At 30.9% G+C, this 17,547-nt stretch overlaps 1 protein-coding gene across 13 annotated transcripts in view; it reads right to left on the reverse strand.

Annotated features, from left to right (window-relative positions):
* Positions 1 to 4,670, reverse strand: part of LOC114295774 (uncharacterized) — a 35,288-nt gene extending 30,618 nt beyond the window's left edge. For 12 of the 13 annotated variants that reach the window (XR_014361608.1, XR_014361609.1, XR_014361607.1 and 9 more), the window contains exons 1-3: positions 4,251 to 4,670; positions 3,398 to 3,476; positions 3,234 to 3,307 (exon numbers count right to left, since the gene is read on the reverse strand). Coding sequence is in view for 4 of the 13 variants with exons in the window: in XM_082915567.1 (XP_082771693.1) it covers positions 3,234 to 3,307; positions 3,398 to 3,476; positions 4,251 to 4,425 (328 nt within the window). In the remaining 9 variants the exon portion in view is untranslated. The remainder of the gene's footprint in view (positions 1 to 3,233; positions 3,308 to 3,397; positions 3,477 to 4,250) is intronic. The other variant, XM_082915571.1, reaches the window with a different exon arrangement.
* Positions 4,671 to 17,547: the final 12,877 nt, after the last annotated feature.

Here is a 17,547-nt window from a genome sequence, read left to right on the forward strand (position 1 = left end):
CAGTCGAGCCACTCGAGCCAAAATAAATTCGAGCTACAAAACGGAACTGTTATAACTTAGTGCTATTGTTATCATTGCTTAATTTTGTTAGCTTATTCTTGTTTTTTAAATTTCCTTGAATATTCATTCGAATCCTCTGTTATTGTTTATTGTTAATTCTTTGTCAATATGCCTGGTTATTAATTGATTACTCTTTGATGAATATAAAATTGATATTAAGGAATTTAGCACTAAATATTTTATGAATGTACTCTTGCATTATGTTTTATTTTATACATATTACATTACTAAAAATTATTTTACAAACATATCATCGCCGTATTCGTATCCTACTTTTTTTAAGTTTTGCCATATCAACGTATCTGTATCCATATCTCGTATCCGTATCTATGCTTCCTAGCGTGGGACCTTATGCAATTAGTTTTAATGTCAATATGAGACTAAATTTTAAGGGCAAGTTTGGGAAGTTAATAAAATAGCCAAAAGGCCAAAAAAAATGCCAAAAAAGCTAAATAGCCAAAGAACTATACAAAAAAGTCAAAAAGATTCCCTTACCTCTCTATTTTTTGCACTTTTTTTCTTAAAAAGCCAAAAAATATCATAGACATAACAATTTTTTTCACCACATATTTTAGTCAAAAAGCCAAAAAAGTTATTAAAATAGCTTTTTCCCAAACCAACCCTAAGTTTTATACAAGTTAATATGTTGCCAAAAAAATTTATTTATGTTTTATCAGAATTGAGTAATGAAGAGTAACATGGTAATTTTAAGATTTGTTGTAAACTATGAAGCACAAATACTCCAAAATAGGTCATGTAGTACGAGTATCAGATACGGATAGGCGTCCGATACGCGATACGTATTGGATACGGCAAAAAAATATCCCAACTTTTTATTTTTTGTGAATTTCAGATACGCATAGATACGTAGGAGATACATTCCGAATAATTTTGGGATGCATGGGGCAAAAAACGTAATTTTCATAACTTTTTTTTTGGGTCAAACCATAAATAAAGAAGTGAAATTGAAAATAAAACAAATCACATCCTTCAAATACACATACACATGAACCAAAATCAAAAAAACATAGAGAAGAAGAGAAATCCTAACCTCAAATCCACAAATCAAAGAAGCGGTGAAGCAAAAATCTCTGGTTTCTTCCGCTCAATCGACCACAACGACAACAAGAACAGGTTTCTCTCTCTCTCATTTTCTCTCTCTGTCTCTCTCGCTGCTCTCTCTGTCTCTCGTTCTCCTCTCTCTCTCTTGCTCTCGTTTTTTGTCTGTCCCTCTCACTCTCCTCTCTCACGCTTCTTGGTGATATGATGAAAAATTCTCTTAAGGTAGAAGCCATTAAATTTAAATTTAATGTTAGTAATTAATTTAATTTAATTTGCTTTTGGTGTTGACATGTAAGGATGAATGTTTCATTTACTTTTACTTTTAGTTTTGGATGTTTTATAAATGTTTGAAAACTCTTGGCTTAATAGGAATCCCTCTATTTATTTATTTATTAATTTATCTTAGGTTTTATTTTCATGCATATTACATTATTAAAATTTAAAAAAAAAAAAAATTACGAACGTACATCCGTCGTAGCCGTATCCTACTTTTTTAGATTTGACGTATCGCCATATCGTATCATACCCATACTTGTATCCGTGCTTCCTTGGCTACAAATGCACTATAGTTTGGGTCATAAGTCATACTATGGGCCAAGTTTATGTCTTTCGATCTCATGTGTGGTCTATACAAGATTTAGGGTAGTTTGGAGCTCAAAGAAACAAAGTTATCTATTTGGTAGTCTTGGTCGCAGTAGAATTAGAACAAATCCAATAGCTCATAAATATGTATGTAATCAGTCTATTCACAAGAGTTGAAACTATATTTTTTTTTTTTTTTTTTTTCAAGTAGAAACTACATAATTTGGCTCCATGTTAATCCTTTCTCTACGTATTGGCCTGCAATTTAACAGCAAAAATCTTAATTAAGTGGTTCTTTTGGTGCTTCCAGCATTAAAATTTCGGAAAGCCATTATCCAATCACTTCAAAACAAAGTGAATTTCCACCTATCTTTAATCTCTAAAACCTGCAAGCTTCCGTCAACTAATCTAGGTCCTAAACCTGCAAACTTTCAAAATTGAAACCTAATTGTAGACCGCTATATTGCAAGTTTCCAAAAGTCATTCCACATCATTGTGTCATCCAACTTCCTAACACCATGGCTCCACCCACAACCATCAGTATCCCTATTTTTAGTTTCAATTGCCCCAAAAACTTAGCAAGGCGTAAAGCCCAAATAATTTCAGTTTGCATTAGCATTTCTTTTATAGGTCATGCTAGTGACTTTAGACTGTCAAGGGGGAGGAAAATGCCTTGAAAAAGTCAGCATCTCAAGGTATTTTTACACATCCCAAAGCACTTTCACTTATTATATACCCTTTTCATACATTTCAATACATTTTATAATGTTCACCAAGGCTTAACATTTTCCTTCTTTTATTTTCATACTTTAGGTGATTGCTGGATTGACTTCTTGCTTCAATTATTGTCGGTCTTTGAACGATGTGCAAAAATACTGATGATTATTTTGTACCTAAGTTCAGCCCTACATGCACTATACCAAAGGGAAAAGTGTCAGATCTAGGTTGAAATGACACATTTGAAATGACACTTTCTACCATGCCCTAAGGACGTTCAACAATTTGCAAAATTCTCACTATTGCACACCATTTAAATAAAGAGCAATGCTAGAGACCCACAAATTCACCACAATGATGTGGTAAGAGAATTGAGTCTTTTATCATTGGGTATGTAACAAATCAAAAGTTGACATCTATCATACCACATCATTGTAGGTCAAATTGTGGGAGATTTTTGTGGGTCTCAAACATTTTCCTTAAATAAATAATAAGGAAAATCAACATGAAAGCATAAAAGTCCAAAGCAGAGATGATTACAAAAAATTAAGGAGTGTCATTTAGAAGCCAAAAAAAGAACGTGAACGCAACTTAGTTATCCCAATTGATACAAGACAATAAACAAGAAGATTACCAACTAAAAATTTTATTTTGTAAGTTTAATTGATTGATATCCTTACTAATATCAACCCTCCACATTCCTTCGTGAAGGGTCAACTAGTAATTAGGAAAAAATAAACCATGTTGACAAGCTTCAAGCAAACATCCATGCTTTAATATCATTGTGCTACAAAATATTCAAAGTAACTTACCTGAAGCTCCGCATAAACAACCATCTGCATCAGCCTTCACGACATTTGAAGTATCAATATCACCACTCCCAGTGCTTAAAGGAAAAAAAAATTCCTCTAGTTAGAGCTATTTCAAACAAAAATATTGATTAGCATGTTTCTTGAAATTATCCAAAAAAAGGTACCAATCACTGACATCTAGAATTTTTGGCTTCCCATCTGAGGTAACTTGCAATCCAGCAGCTGCGGGGTCCACACCAGAATCTGGAAAAATAGGCGTTTTTACCACATAGATATAATACAAAAAATAGATCAATAAACCAGTTGAGCAGTATAGCCCACTTTGATTCACTTTACAAATTGATTTCAAAGCTTTTAGCATTAGCAATATAATATAGAAGCTCATCCCATTCATATATCTAGTAGCATAAAAACAGATGAGCTCAAATTACAGCAATGATCTTTGACTTCAGCATCCAAAGAAAAAACATAGACATTCACACACGCGCACACACACCAAACATATCAAACATTTTGGGATAATGCTGTACAAATAAAATTTACACAAAAACTACATACAGAATGATGCAGCCTATTTATATTTATTCATTGGAAATCAAAAAGCTCATCACCATGATTCATAATTGCAAAAATGTCATTGCCAGAATGACCAAAAAATATATGTACGTTTATTATTTAGACATATTTTTTGGGGGAATATATCAAATCATAACTTCAACTTTATGATTTGAAGCTAGGACAGCCTGAGCTGAGAGGGAAACCAGAATAACATAAGTGACATGAGTTTTAATCTGTGAACTGAGTCTGAGAGGGAAAGAAAATAATCTTGAATGCATAAAATTGAATAACTTGTTCAAATTTTTTGGTACACAAATCAGAGCAACGAAAATGGACGAAATAAATTCAGTCAAAACACTCGAAGATAAAAAATCGAAACTACTAAACGTTTCTATTTCAGTTTTTTCTCGGGAAACAAACACTGATCAGAGCAGAAAGCTGAGAATTGAAAGGCCGTACCAAAGATAGCAATGACAACACCACGGCCATCGAAGTCCGGGTGAGCTTCGATGAACCGATCGGCCTTAATCTCTTTCTTCGGCGTGAGAGAAGCTAGGAAGGTGGACTCGTTTAGCTTGAAATTACACAAAGCCCCATTGTCTTCAGTAGAATTCACAGATGAAGAACAAGGCATTGCCCTAACCCTGCTACACTTTCTCTCTCCAAAGTTTCTCTCTCTATTGTTGCTGCCGCCGCTGCTGCTTTGCAGTAGCTTTTGGGGATCAAGGATTAGGGCAGGAGAGAGAAACGGCGGAGGAAATGATTGTCTTGCCCAACACGCCCAAAGGACTTGTTGGCATTTCTTAAATTCCGCTTTAGGAGCGTTTCGATAACTTCGGCTACGTGGTGGCGGTGGATTCCGGCGGTGAAGCCGGCCCAGTGGCCAGGATTTAAGGCCTATTTTTAAATCATATATTTTATAGTTAAAAAATTAAAAAAATATTATAAATCATTACATTTTTTTTAAATCTTTTCCTAAAAAATTAAAAAATTATTAAAAAAAATTATTCCCGAATGAGATTAAAGAAAAAAAACATCCCTTATTCAGTTAATGGCATAAATTGTTGTTTGGTACAATTTTTAAGAGATCATTATAATTTATTTTAATTTAGAAACTTATATCAAATTGTTTGATATAACTTTTATTTATAATTTGTTAATTAAAAGTAATTTTAAAAAATTAATTATTCAAAATCTTAAAAAAAATCCACCAAATAAGCCTAAGTAAGTGGGTTTACAATGGGATTTGGGTGGTTGTCTTTAGGATTGGGGTAGCGTTTAATTATTGAATATGTCATTTTTGTTTTTTGAATGCACCGAATATGTCCATGCAATGTAATTTCCACGCTTGTGTAATGAGATTCCTTGGAATTTGGACTATGGACCTACATGGGTGTCGTAGTGGGCTTTAGATTGGACTGGTGCATGACGATCCAAGAAAATTTCTCACGATGACACTGGTTTGGGAATTGTTTATTTTAGGAAAAATTAGTCTAAAATCTATCTCCCACTTTTAATAATGAAAAAGATCCACAATATTATTTTATGATATCTAAGATCCTTCAGCACCAAATCCATATATCACAGACAAATTTTAGAAGAAACGAAAAGGCTTCAAAACTATCTTCAAAAACTAAGTTTAGTCTCTCTGCTTCCTCTCTCTCTCTCTCTCTCTCTCTCTCTCTCTCTCTCTCTCTCTCTCTCCTACATCAATGGCAACTGGGTTGGTATCAAACGGCCAGTCAACCGATCAATCATCTGCTGATCGATCATTGATGAAATTACAACACACTCACTGAATCTCATCGACGATGGACAGCTTGAAACGATGCTTCTTCTCTTTCTCGGGTATCCCAAATTCTGTTTCAAACTATTGAAGCTCTATTTAAACAAGTATTTATCCGATGAAGACAACAACGGTGAGTCTAAATGGGGTTCTTTGTTTAAGAAAAGCACACAAAAGGTAACAATAGAAGATTTGTCCGATGATGTGATCCGAGAGGCTGCCAAAAAGACAGAAGGCTTCTCAGGTCGAGAGATAGCGAAACGAATGGCCAGTGTTCAAGCAGCCGTGTATGGACGCCCGAACTGTGTATTGGATTTCGAGCTATTCAAGGAAATAGTTGACTACAAGGTTGCAGAGCGTTAACAGCTAATAAAATTGGCATCAGAAGGCGGTCAATCAGCATAGCTGGGGAATGAGTTTGTCAGTTTTTTACTTGCAAGATAGAGGTCTTTCTGTTGGGTCCCCAATTTTGTTTTTTGTCACTACATTTTGTGTATTGTAGTTTCATCATGAAAAAACTTGATTCTATTTATATTTGTGATTCCTTTGAAGAGGAACTGAATCATATGCCTTCATCAAACCAGAGAATTTCTCTGGACCAACTTAGAGAAAATTCAATTCAAATCAGAGAATTTCTCTGGACCAACCCAGAGAAAATTCAGTCCAAACCAGAGAATTTCTCTGAACCAACCCAGAGAAAATTCAGACCAACCTAGAGAAAATTTAGTTCAAACCAGAGAATTTCTCTGGACCAACCCAGAGAAAATTTAGACCAATCTAGAGAAAATTCAGTTCAAACCAGAGAATTTATCTAGACCAACCCAGAGAAAATTCAGTTCAAACCAAAGAAAATTCAATCTAAACCAAAGAATTTCTCTGGACCATGTGAACAAACCCATGGTGGTAACATTGCAAATTCAAACAGGTGAATAAATTAATTTGGAAAGCAATGCCCATGGCAATCTTGTGGATTTTATGGAAAACAATGAATGAGCTGGTTTTGTTAAAATAAGCATCTGGTGTGGTGCGAGATGAAGAAATTAGTTAGAAGTTCTTATGTTTGCATTTTGGATAAAATCAAAGGCACTGATTTTAACATTTAAGAATGGGTACTCTGTTATGGATTTCTATGCATTCACTTTGTCATGTCTGATTACAAGATTCATCAACTTCTACATTGTTGATGTGTGTTCATTCAAAGTGCAAATAAAGGCAAATGGTGTGTCATTTTGAGGGTTGCTGATATTGTAGGTTTTTTTTTTTTTTTTATGTTAGTCCATAGATCCAGAGAAATTTGAATGTTCAAAGTCTTGAACCTAGAGAAATTCTTTGGAAGCCCAGAATTTCTCTGAATAGAATTCTTTGGGAAAAAATTATCTGGGCTGGAATTTCTCTGAACTGAAATTTTTCTAGTTTAATGTTGAGGGACCTTAGACATTATGAAAATATTAAATGTCCTTTATATTATAAAATTGTAATATCAGGGACCCTAAAAAAAATCCCTTTATTTTATTTGACTTTTTATGTAAAAATATATAAATAAAAATATATTATAATAAATTTTAAATTATTTTAGTCTATTAGTAGGTGCAGATGATTTTTCTCTAATCTATTTTATTGTAATTAGTTTCTAAAAGTGCTTGTTACTTATAATATAAAGAACAAACTTTAGAATAAAATAAATATACTAAACAATGCATCCCTTTGTAAGTATATTGTATAGATAATTTAGCAAATTTATGAACAAAATATAACATAAATAAACTTTAAAAATACAATAAATAAGCTCTTAAATACATAATGTTATAAAAAAAAAAAGGGAAAAAAAAAAAAGAATTAAAAGTTTTTGGGATTGGTTTCTTGTACAGTGGACATCCTGCATAATGAGAAACATAACATTATTCATAAGGATCATTCATAGTTCATACTGAAAATGTGTGAAATTTATTTTGTAAAAAGGTGAATTTTATCTTAATATTTTGATCTATATATAAATTTATCAGGAAGGGTGTTGCTTTTATATTAAGTTGATAATTTATTTTAATATAGGATTGGATCGTGTATGTATTAATCTTTTAAAATAATTGTTCATTTCACAATTTTTTTCATTTTTTATGAATTGCAAAGCACGGCTGATGTGCTTTATTTATTTGTCATTTTTTTCTATTGTGGAGCACTAATTGACGTGCTTAATTTGTTATTCATCCTTTTTTTGTATTGTAGAATATTGGTTAATGTGCTTAATTTGTTATTTGACATTTTATTTCTATTGCAAAGTATTGGCTGGTGTGCTTAATTTGTTATTTATTTATTTTATTGCAAAGCACTAGCTGGCGTATTTAATCTGATTTTTATTATATGTTTCTGTGTTGTGCGACTTACATTTTATTATTTGTTTAAAATATTAAAATCATTCCATTTACATTTTCTTTCCAATAATATTTTCACCGTGCCTTCAAGCATGGGCATACTCTAGTTAATTTACAAATTAAGAGAAAAACGATTAATTATAAGCAAAACATAAAATAATGCTTATATTAATCACAAATTTTATCAATTAAATATATAAATTTACACTGATACCAAACACAAATAAAAATTAAACAAATTAATAAAACAATTATTTGATATATTGTTAAAAATAAGTATTAATTCATTTTATTTTGCGTTTACGAGTCTAATCAAGTCGAGTTTTTGTCTACTCAAACTCAATTCATTACTAAAATGAGAAGCTTATGTTAAACTCAAATCGTTAAAATAGAATTACACAGCAAATTCTCTTTCTTAGACGCTAACCATGATCAGTTTTAGTTAAATGTGACCATTTAAACTACTGAAACAATTAGTTGCTTATGCCAATTAGTGCCCAGAACAAAAGAGATAATGATGGAGAAAGATGGGAAGAGTTAGAGAGAAACTTTTTCCTTGAGAGCTAGAAGAAAAAGTTAGAGAAAATAAAGAGAAATGGGAAAAAAGCCAAAGAGAATTCAAATTCATCCATTTAAACTTGAGAATTAAACACTTTGGTGATTTAAAAAAAAAAAACCTTAAATGAGATGTTTAAGTTAAAACTAATATCGTTAAGCTACAATTACTCAATAAATTCTCTTTCTTAGAGGCTAAACAAGATTAGTTTGAGTTAAACTTGGCCAATTAAGCTAATGAAACAATTAGTTGCCTAAGCTAATTAGTTCCTAGAACAAAAGAGAGAAGGATGGAGAAGCACAGAGAGAGCTAGAGATAAACTTTCTTCTTGACAGGTAGAAGATAAAGTTATAGAAAAAAAAAAGAAAAGGAAGACAATCAAAGGGAATTCAAATTCACCATTTTAGACTTGAGAATTGAACACTTTGGTGATTCAGAAAACCTTAAATGAGGTGTTTAAGTTAAAATAATATCGTTAAACTACAATTACTCAGTAAATTCTCTTTCTTAGAGGCTAAACAAAACTAGTTTGAGTTAAACTTGGCCACTTAAGCTAATGAAACAATTAGTTGGCTAGGCTAATTAGTTCCTAAAAACAAAATAGAGAAGGATGGAGAAGAATAGAGAGAGTCAGAGAGAAACTTTCTTCTTGAGAGCTAGAAGCGAAAGTTAGAGGAAAGAAAGAGAATAGGAAGAAAATCAAAGAAAATTCAAATTCATCCTTTTAGACTGGAGAATTGAACACTTAAGTGATTTAAAAAACCTTAAATGAGGTGCTGAAGTTAAACTAATATCGTTAAACTACAATTACTCAGTAAATTCTCTTTTTTAAAGGTTAAGCAAGACTAGTTTGAGGCCACTTAAGCTAATAAAACAATTAGTTGCCTAAGCTAATTAGTCCTTAGAACAAAAGGGAGAATGATGGAGAAGGACGGAGAGACTTAGAGACAAACTTTCTTCACGAGAGCTAGAAGAGAAAGTTAGAGAAAATAAAGAGAAAAGGGAAGAAAATCAAAGGGAATTCAAATTCATCCTTTTGGACTTGAGAATTGAACACTTAGGTAATTTAGAAAATCTTAAATGAGGTGCTTAAGTTAAACTAATATCGTTAACTACAATTACTCAGTAAGTTCTCTTTCTTAGAGGCTAAGGAAGATTAGTTTGAGTTAAACTTGGCAACTTAAACTAATGAAACAATTAGTTGCCTAAGCCTATTAGTTCCTAGAACTAAAGAGACAATGATGGAGAAGAACAGAGAGAGATTGGGTGAAAGTTTCTTCTTAGAATAGAAAGTTGGAGAAACGAAAGAGAAATGGGAAGAAAATCAAAGAGAATTCAAATTCATCATTTTGGACTTGAGAATTGAACGCTTTGGTGATTTAGAAAACCTTAAATGAGGTATATAAGTTAAAATAATATCATTAAGCTACAATTACTCGGTAAATTATGTTTTTTAGAGGCTAAGCAAGATTAGTTTAAGATAAACTTTGCCACTTAAGTTAATGAAACAAATAGTTACCTAAGTTAATTAGTTACTAGAACAAAAGGGAGAAGGATGGAGAAGGACAACAAGAGTTAGAGAGAAACTTTCTTCTTCAAAGCTGGAAGAGAAAGTTAGAGAAAAGAAAGAGAAATGGGAAGAAAATTAACGGGAATTCAAATTCATCATTTTGGACTTGAGAATTAAACACTTAGGTGATTTAGAAAAAGCTTAAATGAGGTGCTTAAGTTAAACTAATATCGTCAAGCTACAACTACTCAGTAAATTCTCCTTCCTAGAGGCTAAGCAATATTAGTTTGAGTTAAACTTTGCCACGTAAGCTAATGAAACAATTAGTTGCCACAGCTAATTAGTTACTAGAACAAAACGAAGACGAACGGAGAGAGTTAGAAAGAAATTTTATTTTTAAGAGCTAGAATAGAAAGTTAGAGAAATGGGAAGAAAATCAAGGGGAATTCAAATTCATTCTTTTAAAATCTTAAATGAGTTGCTTAAGCTAAACTAATATCAATAAGCTACAATTTCATAGTAAATTCTCTTTCTTAGAGTCCAAGCACGATTAGTTTAAGTTAAACTTGGCAACTTCAGCTAATGAAACAATTAGTTGCCTAAGCTAATTTGTTCCTAGAACAAAAGTGAGAAGGATAGAGAGAATTAGAGATAAACTTTCTTCTTGAGAGCTAGAAGAGAAAGTTAGAGAAAAGAAAGAGAAATAGGAAGAAAATCAAAGGAATTCAAATGCATCGTTTTGGACTTTAGAATTAAACACTTTGATGATTTAGAAAACCTTAAATGAGATGCTTAAGTTAAACTAATACCGTTATACTGCAAGTACTCAGTAAATTATCTTTCTTGGAGGATAAGCAAGATTAGTTTGAGTTAAACTTGGCCACTTAAGTTAATGAAATAATTAGTTGCCTACGCTGTTTAGTTCCTAGAACAAAAGAAGGAAGGATAGAGAAGGACGGAGACAGTTAGAGAGAAACTTTTTTTTTTCAAAGCTAGAGCAGAAAGTTAGAGAAAATAAAGAGAAATAGGAAGAAAATCAAACAGAATTCAAATTCATTCTTTTGGACTTGAGAATTGACCACTTAGGAGATTTAGAAAATCCTAAATGATGTGCTGAAGTTAAGCTAATATCGTTAAGCTACAATTACTTAGTAAATTTTCTTTCTTGTAGGCTAAGCAAGATTAGTTTTAGTTATACTTTGCGACATAAGCTAATGCAACAATTAGTTGCCTATGCTATTTAGCTCCTAGAAAAAAAAAAAAAAGAAAAAAAACTGAGAAAGATGGAGAAGGACGGAGAGAGTTAGAGAGAAGCTTTTTTTTTTCATTGCTAGAAAAGAAAGTTAGAGAAGAAAATGAGAAATAGGAAGAAAATTAAAGGGAATAATTCAAGCTTTTGGACTTGAGAGTTGAACACTTAGGCGATTTAGAAAACCTTAAATGAGGTGCTTAAGTTAAACTAATTTTGTTAAGCTACAATTACTCAGTAAATTATCTTTCTTAGAGGCTAAGCAAGATTAGTTTGAGTTAATCTTGGTCACTTAAGCTAATGAAACAATTAGTTGCCTATGCTATTTAGTTCCTTGAAGAAAGGAGAGAAGGATAGAGAAAGACGGAGAGAGTTAGAGAGAAACTTTGGTTGTGTTTGGTAGAGTTTTGTAATTATGATTTGAGAGTATGAGTTGTATTTTGAGTTTGTGAGGTTTGGAATTATAATTTGAGTGTAGAAAATTTGTTTGGTAAGAGTTTTGAAAATAGTTTTGAATTGAGTGGGAAATATTTGATGTGACATTTGATATTTGATACAAAAACTTACAATTCATAACCAAACATACAACTCAAAATTATTTTAAAGTACATAAAAATTTTTAAAAATTTCAGAAAAATATTTTTTTCGAATATATAAAACTAACATATCAATTGCAAAAAAAAAAAAAAAATCACTATTCCGGTCAACCGGCCGGACGACCGGTTAGGCCAAATTTTGAAAAACCAGTTTAATTAAATATTTGATTCAGTTTGGTAAAATTAAAATTTGATCAATTGGGTCCAAATTGAAGTTAATTAAGTTATGAGGATTGGGAATTAAGATTATTATGAATTAAATTTATTTGTGAGGTGTTCAATTTGAATATATAAATTATTGATGGAGATTTTGAGTTTGATTTGAAATTGAGGGCCTTAAAGATTTGGGAAACCAAAATTGATGATAGTAATAAGTTTCATTTGAGATTTGGAGCCTTTTTGGGAGTTCGATTAAAAATCTGATTCAGATTGATAAATGTAAATATAATTAATTGGGTTTTAATGGAAGTCAATTCGACTAATTAAATTATGTGGGATTTGTGATTAGTTATGATTAATTTAATTATGTGTTAATCAAAATTTACTAGGACAAGTGTTACTTAATTAAATTAATCCAAAACGTAAATTGAATTATGGAATAATCTAGAACTGAATGTATGTGGTTGTGGGTGTGGGTGTGTTGAGCAATTTTGTGAGTGTGCTGAGAATTATATGTGCATGTATATATGTTAAGAGTTAAAGAGTTAAAGTCGTTGTTGCTTTGGGAAACAACCGAGAGAGAGAGAGAGAAAGAGAGAGAGAGAGAGTTGCTGGAACAAAAAGAGAAGAAGAGAATTGAGCTTAGGGAAGAATCAAAGAAGGAAAGTGTAGAAAGGAAGGAAAATTGAGGAAATCATCAAGGAACTCATCAATTGCTGGAACAAAACCAGAAGAAGAGAATTAAGCTCGAGGAAGAATCAAAGAAGGAAAGTGTAGAAAGGAAGGGAAAATTGAGGAAATCATCAAGGAACTCATCAATTGAATAACTTTAGATAAGATTTCTCCATATTTTTCATGTCTTGACCTTGTTTTGCATGGATTCACATACTAGAGCTTGTGTTTTGGATTTTGTAGAGAAGTTCATGAAACTTTGCAATCTGGGGTTTGAGATTGATGAGTTCATGCATCTATCTTGTGTTTCATCCTTGTATTCATGCATTTTTCATGATTTCATGAGAGAAATCATGTATCAATCTTGTTTGTAAGATCAATTGCATGTGTATTTGAAGATTCAAGAAAGTTTCATCATATTTAAAATAGCGAATAAGAAATTTTGAAAAATTGTTTTTGTTTTTAATCTTGAATAAATCTTTCAATTGATGTTATCTAATATATTTTTAGAACCTTATGACTCATTTTATGAAAGGAATTTGAAGTTTGTTGATGATTTTTAAATATGAGTTTTCATGTTAAATTTACGAATCAAAAAACTTAGAGGTTGTTTTCAATCTTGAATTATTCCCTCAATTGAAGTTATTGAGGTTGGTTAATTTGAGTTTGAGAAGATTATTTTGAAAATGAGTTTTATATTTAAATTTACGAAACAAAAATCATTAAATTAGGCTTTGATTCATGGATTAAGTTTTCAATTGACCATGTTTTTCATGTTTTCTTGCATGTGGTCCCCTCGGGACATCTAGAACTTGCATTTTAGCACTTTAAGAGCATGTTAGCAATGTTTTGAGCTCGGCATAAGGTTGAAGTTAGGTTTAAGCCGTTTGTTGCATCATTTATGTTCTAAGTCTTCAAGTACATGCTATGTGTGATATGTAGGTCTTGCGCCGAGCGTTGAGCCATCTGTTTAGAGGTTTTCTCATCTTTTCTTTTTTTGAGGTAGAGATTTATAGTTCTCTTTCAATACTTTCATGTATGGATAGATTTGTGGTATTTTACCTTATGCAAAATTTTGTATTTTATGCATTTTGTGATAAACCTTGAGATTAGCGGTTTGGGTTTGATGTTCTGGGGTTTTCCTTTTTGGGTTGGGTTATGATTTTGGGTGAATAATGAATAGAAAAGTTGTAATCAAAAGTGTTTTTGTGAAAAGTTTCAATTTCTTCGAAAACCCTAGTTGGCTCATAAAGATGGTTGATGGTTTTTGCTTAAATTGAAAGTGACATCGTGAAGTTGAGGTGTTAAATTGCACATGTCCATGTTTAATTGAATTTTGAAAATGTTTGGAAAAATCTATGTAACAAATTGCGATTGAACTCTCGTTGTTGATATTCTAAGTTGTGCTATGAGATGAGATTGAGTTTGGGGATTTTGAATTTATGAATTGTATTAATGATATGAGATTTGTGATAAAATGATAAAGTGGAGATTTAAGAAATGCGTTGAGTTGTGTTGTGTTGAGTTGTGTTGAGTAGTGTTGGGTTGGGTTGTAATTGGTATCGCGCGCGGGGAGTCAAGGTGCCCAATTGCCCTGTCTGCGCTTATCGCCGGACGAATGTGGAAAAATATTTTTGGGTGTCCATTAGTTCTACCATATAATAGTCGACAAAAGTGAAAAAAATGGATGATTTTGGTGCCCACGTCTTGCCGTATAATAGTTGGTAAATGTGCGGATTGTATTAAATGTTTCTGGGTACCCACGTCTTGTCGTATAGTAGTCGGTAAATGTAGAGATTGTATTAAATGCTTTCTAGCTGCCCACGTCTTGCCGTATAATAGTCGGCAAATGTGGAGATTGTATTAAATGTTTTTGGGTGCCCGCATCTTGTCGTGCAATAGTCAGTAAATGTAGGGATTGTATTAAATATTTTCGGGTGCCCACTATCTCGCCGTATCAAGTCGGCAAAACGTGGAAGGTGTTGTGAGTTGGGTGCCCGCTATTCCGCCATATCAAGCTAGCAAAAGATGGAATGTGTTGAGAAATATGTTGAGTCGGAGATAATGTGTATGACTCGTAATGAACTTATGAAATTTCAATTTGTTGTGTGATTTTGTACAGAGAAGAAATGCATATAGAAATTACTTGAAAGAAATGGTAATTAGGTAAGGGGTTGATGATGATGAACTCACCGGGTTGTTTTGTGACCTGAAGATTATGAGTTTTATTTTGTGAGTAATAGTAATATTAATTTGAGTTAAGGACTATGGATTTATAGTAATTGTGGTATAATTGGGTTGGAAGTTTAAGCAAAAATGAAGAATCTTGTTTGAATTTGTGAAGAATGATCTTATGAGGGGTGAATCCTCTAATCCTATAAATGATGAGTCTTCTTAAAAATCCCAGATTCGAAATTTTGAGGATTTATTTAATAGATTGAAAACAAATGTTTGTTTGAAAGAGGGATTTGAAATCAATTGTAAATATTTGAGAAATTGAATTGAAAGGGGTTATATTCTTGATTCAAGTTGAATTACTAGTGATGATAAATGTTGATATGATATAACGGATAGATAAGTGGGAATAGAGTGTACGACGGTTGTCTTTGAATGTTCGGTGATAAATGTTTATAAAGTTCTCTTGAATGTTCAAATGAATTTTGAGAAAATGATACTCTACTTATGATATTTTGGGCATACAAAACGTTACCTTACTATATAGTATCACCCTACATGCATGATCATTTCTATCTATGTGTTAGTTATTGTTTTAGAACTATGAGATTCCTACTAAGCATTAGTGTTCATCCCACGTTAATGAACCTTATAAGTAATTGAAGATTTAAAATATTAGGACATGGTACAATCTTACAATTTTATTTTGAGGTTGTAAAATATACTCGTAGTTCATAGATCAGTATTTTTTTTCATTGTATGTAATATAGATGTAAGCCTCAGGGCATTTCTTTTATTTGTATATAAATGACATTGTTGTGTAGCGAGAGGGAACATGTATATTTATTTATTCATCAAAAGATGAATTGTCATTTGTAAATGGACTAAATTAATGAATATTGGTAATGTTATCTGACTAATAAAATACAGGGCGTTACAGGACGACCGGTAAGATGAAATTCGAGTCATTCGGGCCAAGCTCAAATTTGAGCTACGTAGCAGAGCTCTTTTTAGATTCACTCAATTTAAATACACTTAAAACGTGTAAAATTTATGATCTTTTTTTAAAAAAAAAAAACGCTAAATATTAACAAATATACAAAAAAGAATTAATATATATTCTTTGTATTTATTAAATTTTTTAAAAATTTCTCCAGTTGTTTTTTTTTTAAACTTTTTAAGTATATGTATCTGAAAAACAAGTGGCCATATATGAAAATTTTTCATTATAAATATAAAAAAAATATATGAATTAAAAATTTTAAATTTTTTTTTGAATAATTTTAAACCAACCAAAATTTTAAAAATTAGTTACTCATTCCACATTGATCATCCAAATTTAAATTTAACACATTTTTTTCACAATTTTTATAAATATTTTTTTATTAATTCGATATACAAATTCATTGTATTTTAAATTTTTATGTGAATTAGTAACAAAAAACTTCTTTAAAAAGTTTCACAAAATTTTTTTAAAAAAAAAATCGATTAATTTGAAAATATGATGTACTGCATACTTCAACTTAGATATTGGTTCAGTTAATGCAGCTTTGGTAATAGAGCTAAAGTTGATTTGAAATAGTTTTGGAAATAGAGATAATTTGAAATTGGTTTGAAATATATTGAATATAATGACTTAAATGTTAATCATTCGTCAATGTTATTTGACATAAATAGACAAATAATTTAAATTTAAAATTAAAGTTTAAATTGACACAATTAAAAACTCATAATTTATTTTATTAGAATGGCTAAACCATATTTTTTATTTTTTATTTTCCATATTTTTAATTAAAAAAAAAGAAAAAAATTCAGTGAAACTAATTGGTCATTTCCATAATGGATAAATTACAAATACATCCCTTACGATTTGCTTAAAATATAAATTGTTCTCTGTACTTTAAAAAATTACAAATGCCCGCTTATCAAAATATTTTATTCGATAGAATTAAATAAAAAAATAAAATTCCTTATTGATTTACCATACAAAAATAAATAGGAAAATTAGCGAAACATATCTCTCCAATTTTCTAATTTTAAAATATAGTGTTGTCTCTTTAATTAAAATAAATGTCTCTTAATTTTGTATTGAAGCTTGTTTCGTAATAATTATTTTTTAGTCAATAATGAATATTTATAATGTATAAAATAAATTGATCATTCTATTTTATTTCATTCCAGCAATATTAGTTAGGAGAAATTATGCAAAAGAAAAAAAAAATTGATCCTTATAACAAAATAAATCTTGAATTTTTAATTTGATCAATTTAAACCTTAATATTTTGATTAGTTTTCAATCTAAATCATTTATCTATTTTTCTTAAGTAAAATTAACAACAGAAAAAAACATTTTAATTACTAAACTTAATGAAAAATGACATTAAATTTAGCAGAATTGGGTAGTTGGGATTAATGGTTCTGGGGGACAATACAAAGGCAAATTATTGGGTTTGAACAGTTTGAAATACAAGGCTTAGTCTAGTTTCATAAAAAAAAAAAATTAAACTATTCTAATATCATATGTATGCATTGTAATGTTTGGACCGGAGAACTCTCAAACAATAAAAGTATGTAAATAAAAATGAAAAATGTCAATAAAAAACACATAATAAGAAGAACATATAACAAAAATCGATGTGGTTGGGATCAGTGACGGTGGGGGACAATACACAGACAAATTATTG

The sequence above is a fragment of the Camellia sinensis genome, chromosome 2, assembly GCF_055761805.1.
Source record: "Camellia sinensis isolate YWXY chromosome 2, ASM5576180v1, whole genome shotgun sequence".
Classification (NCBI taxonomy): domain Eukaryota; kingdom Viridiplantae; phylum Streptophyta; class Magnoliopsida; order Ericales; family Theaceae; genus Camellia; species Camellia sinensis.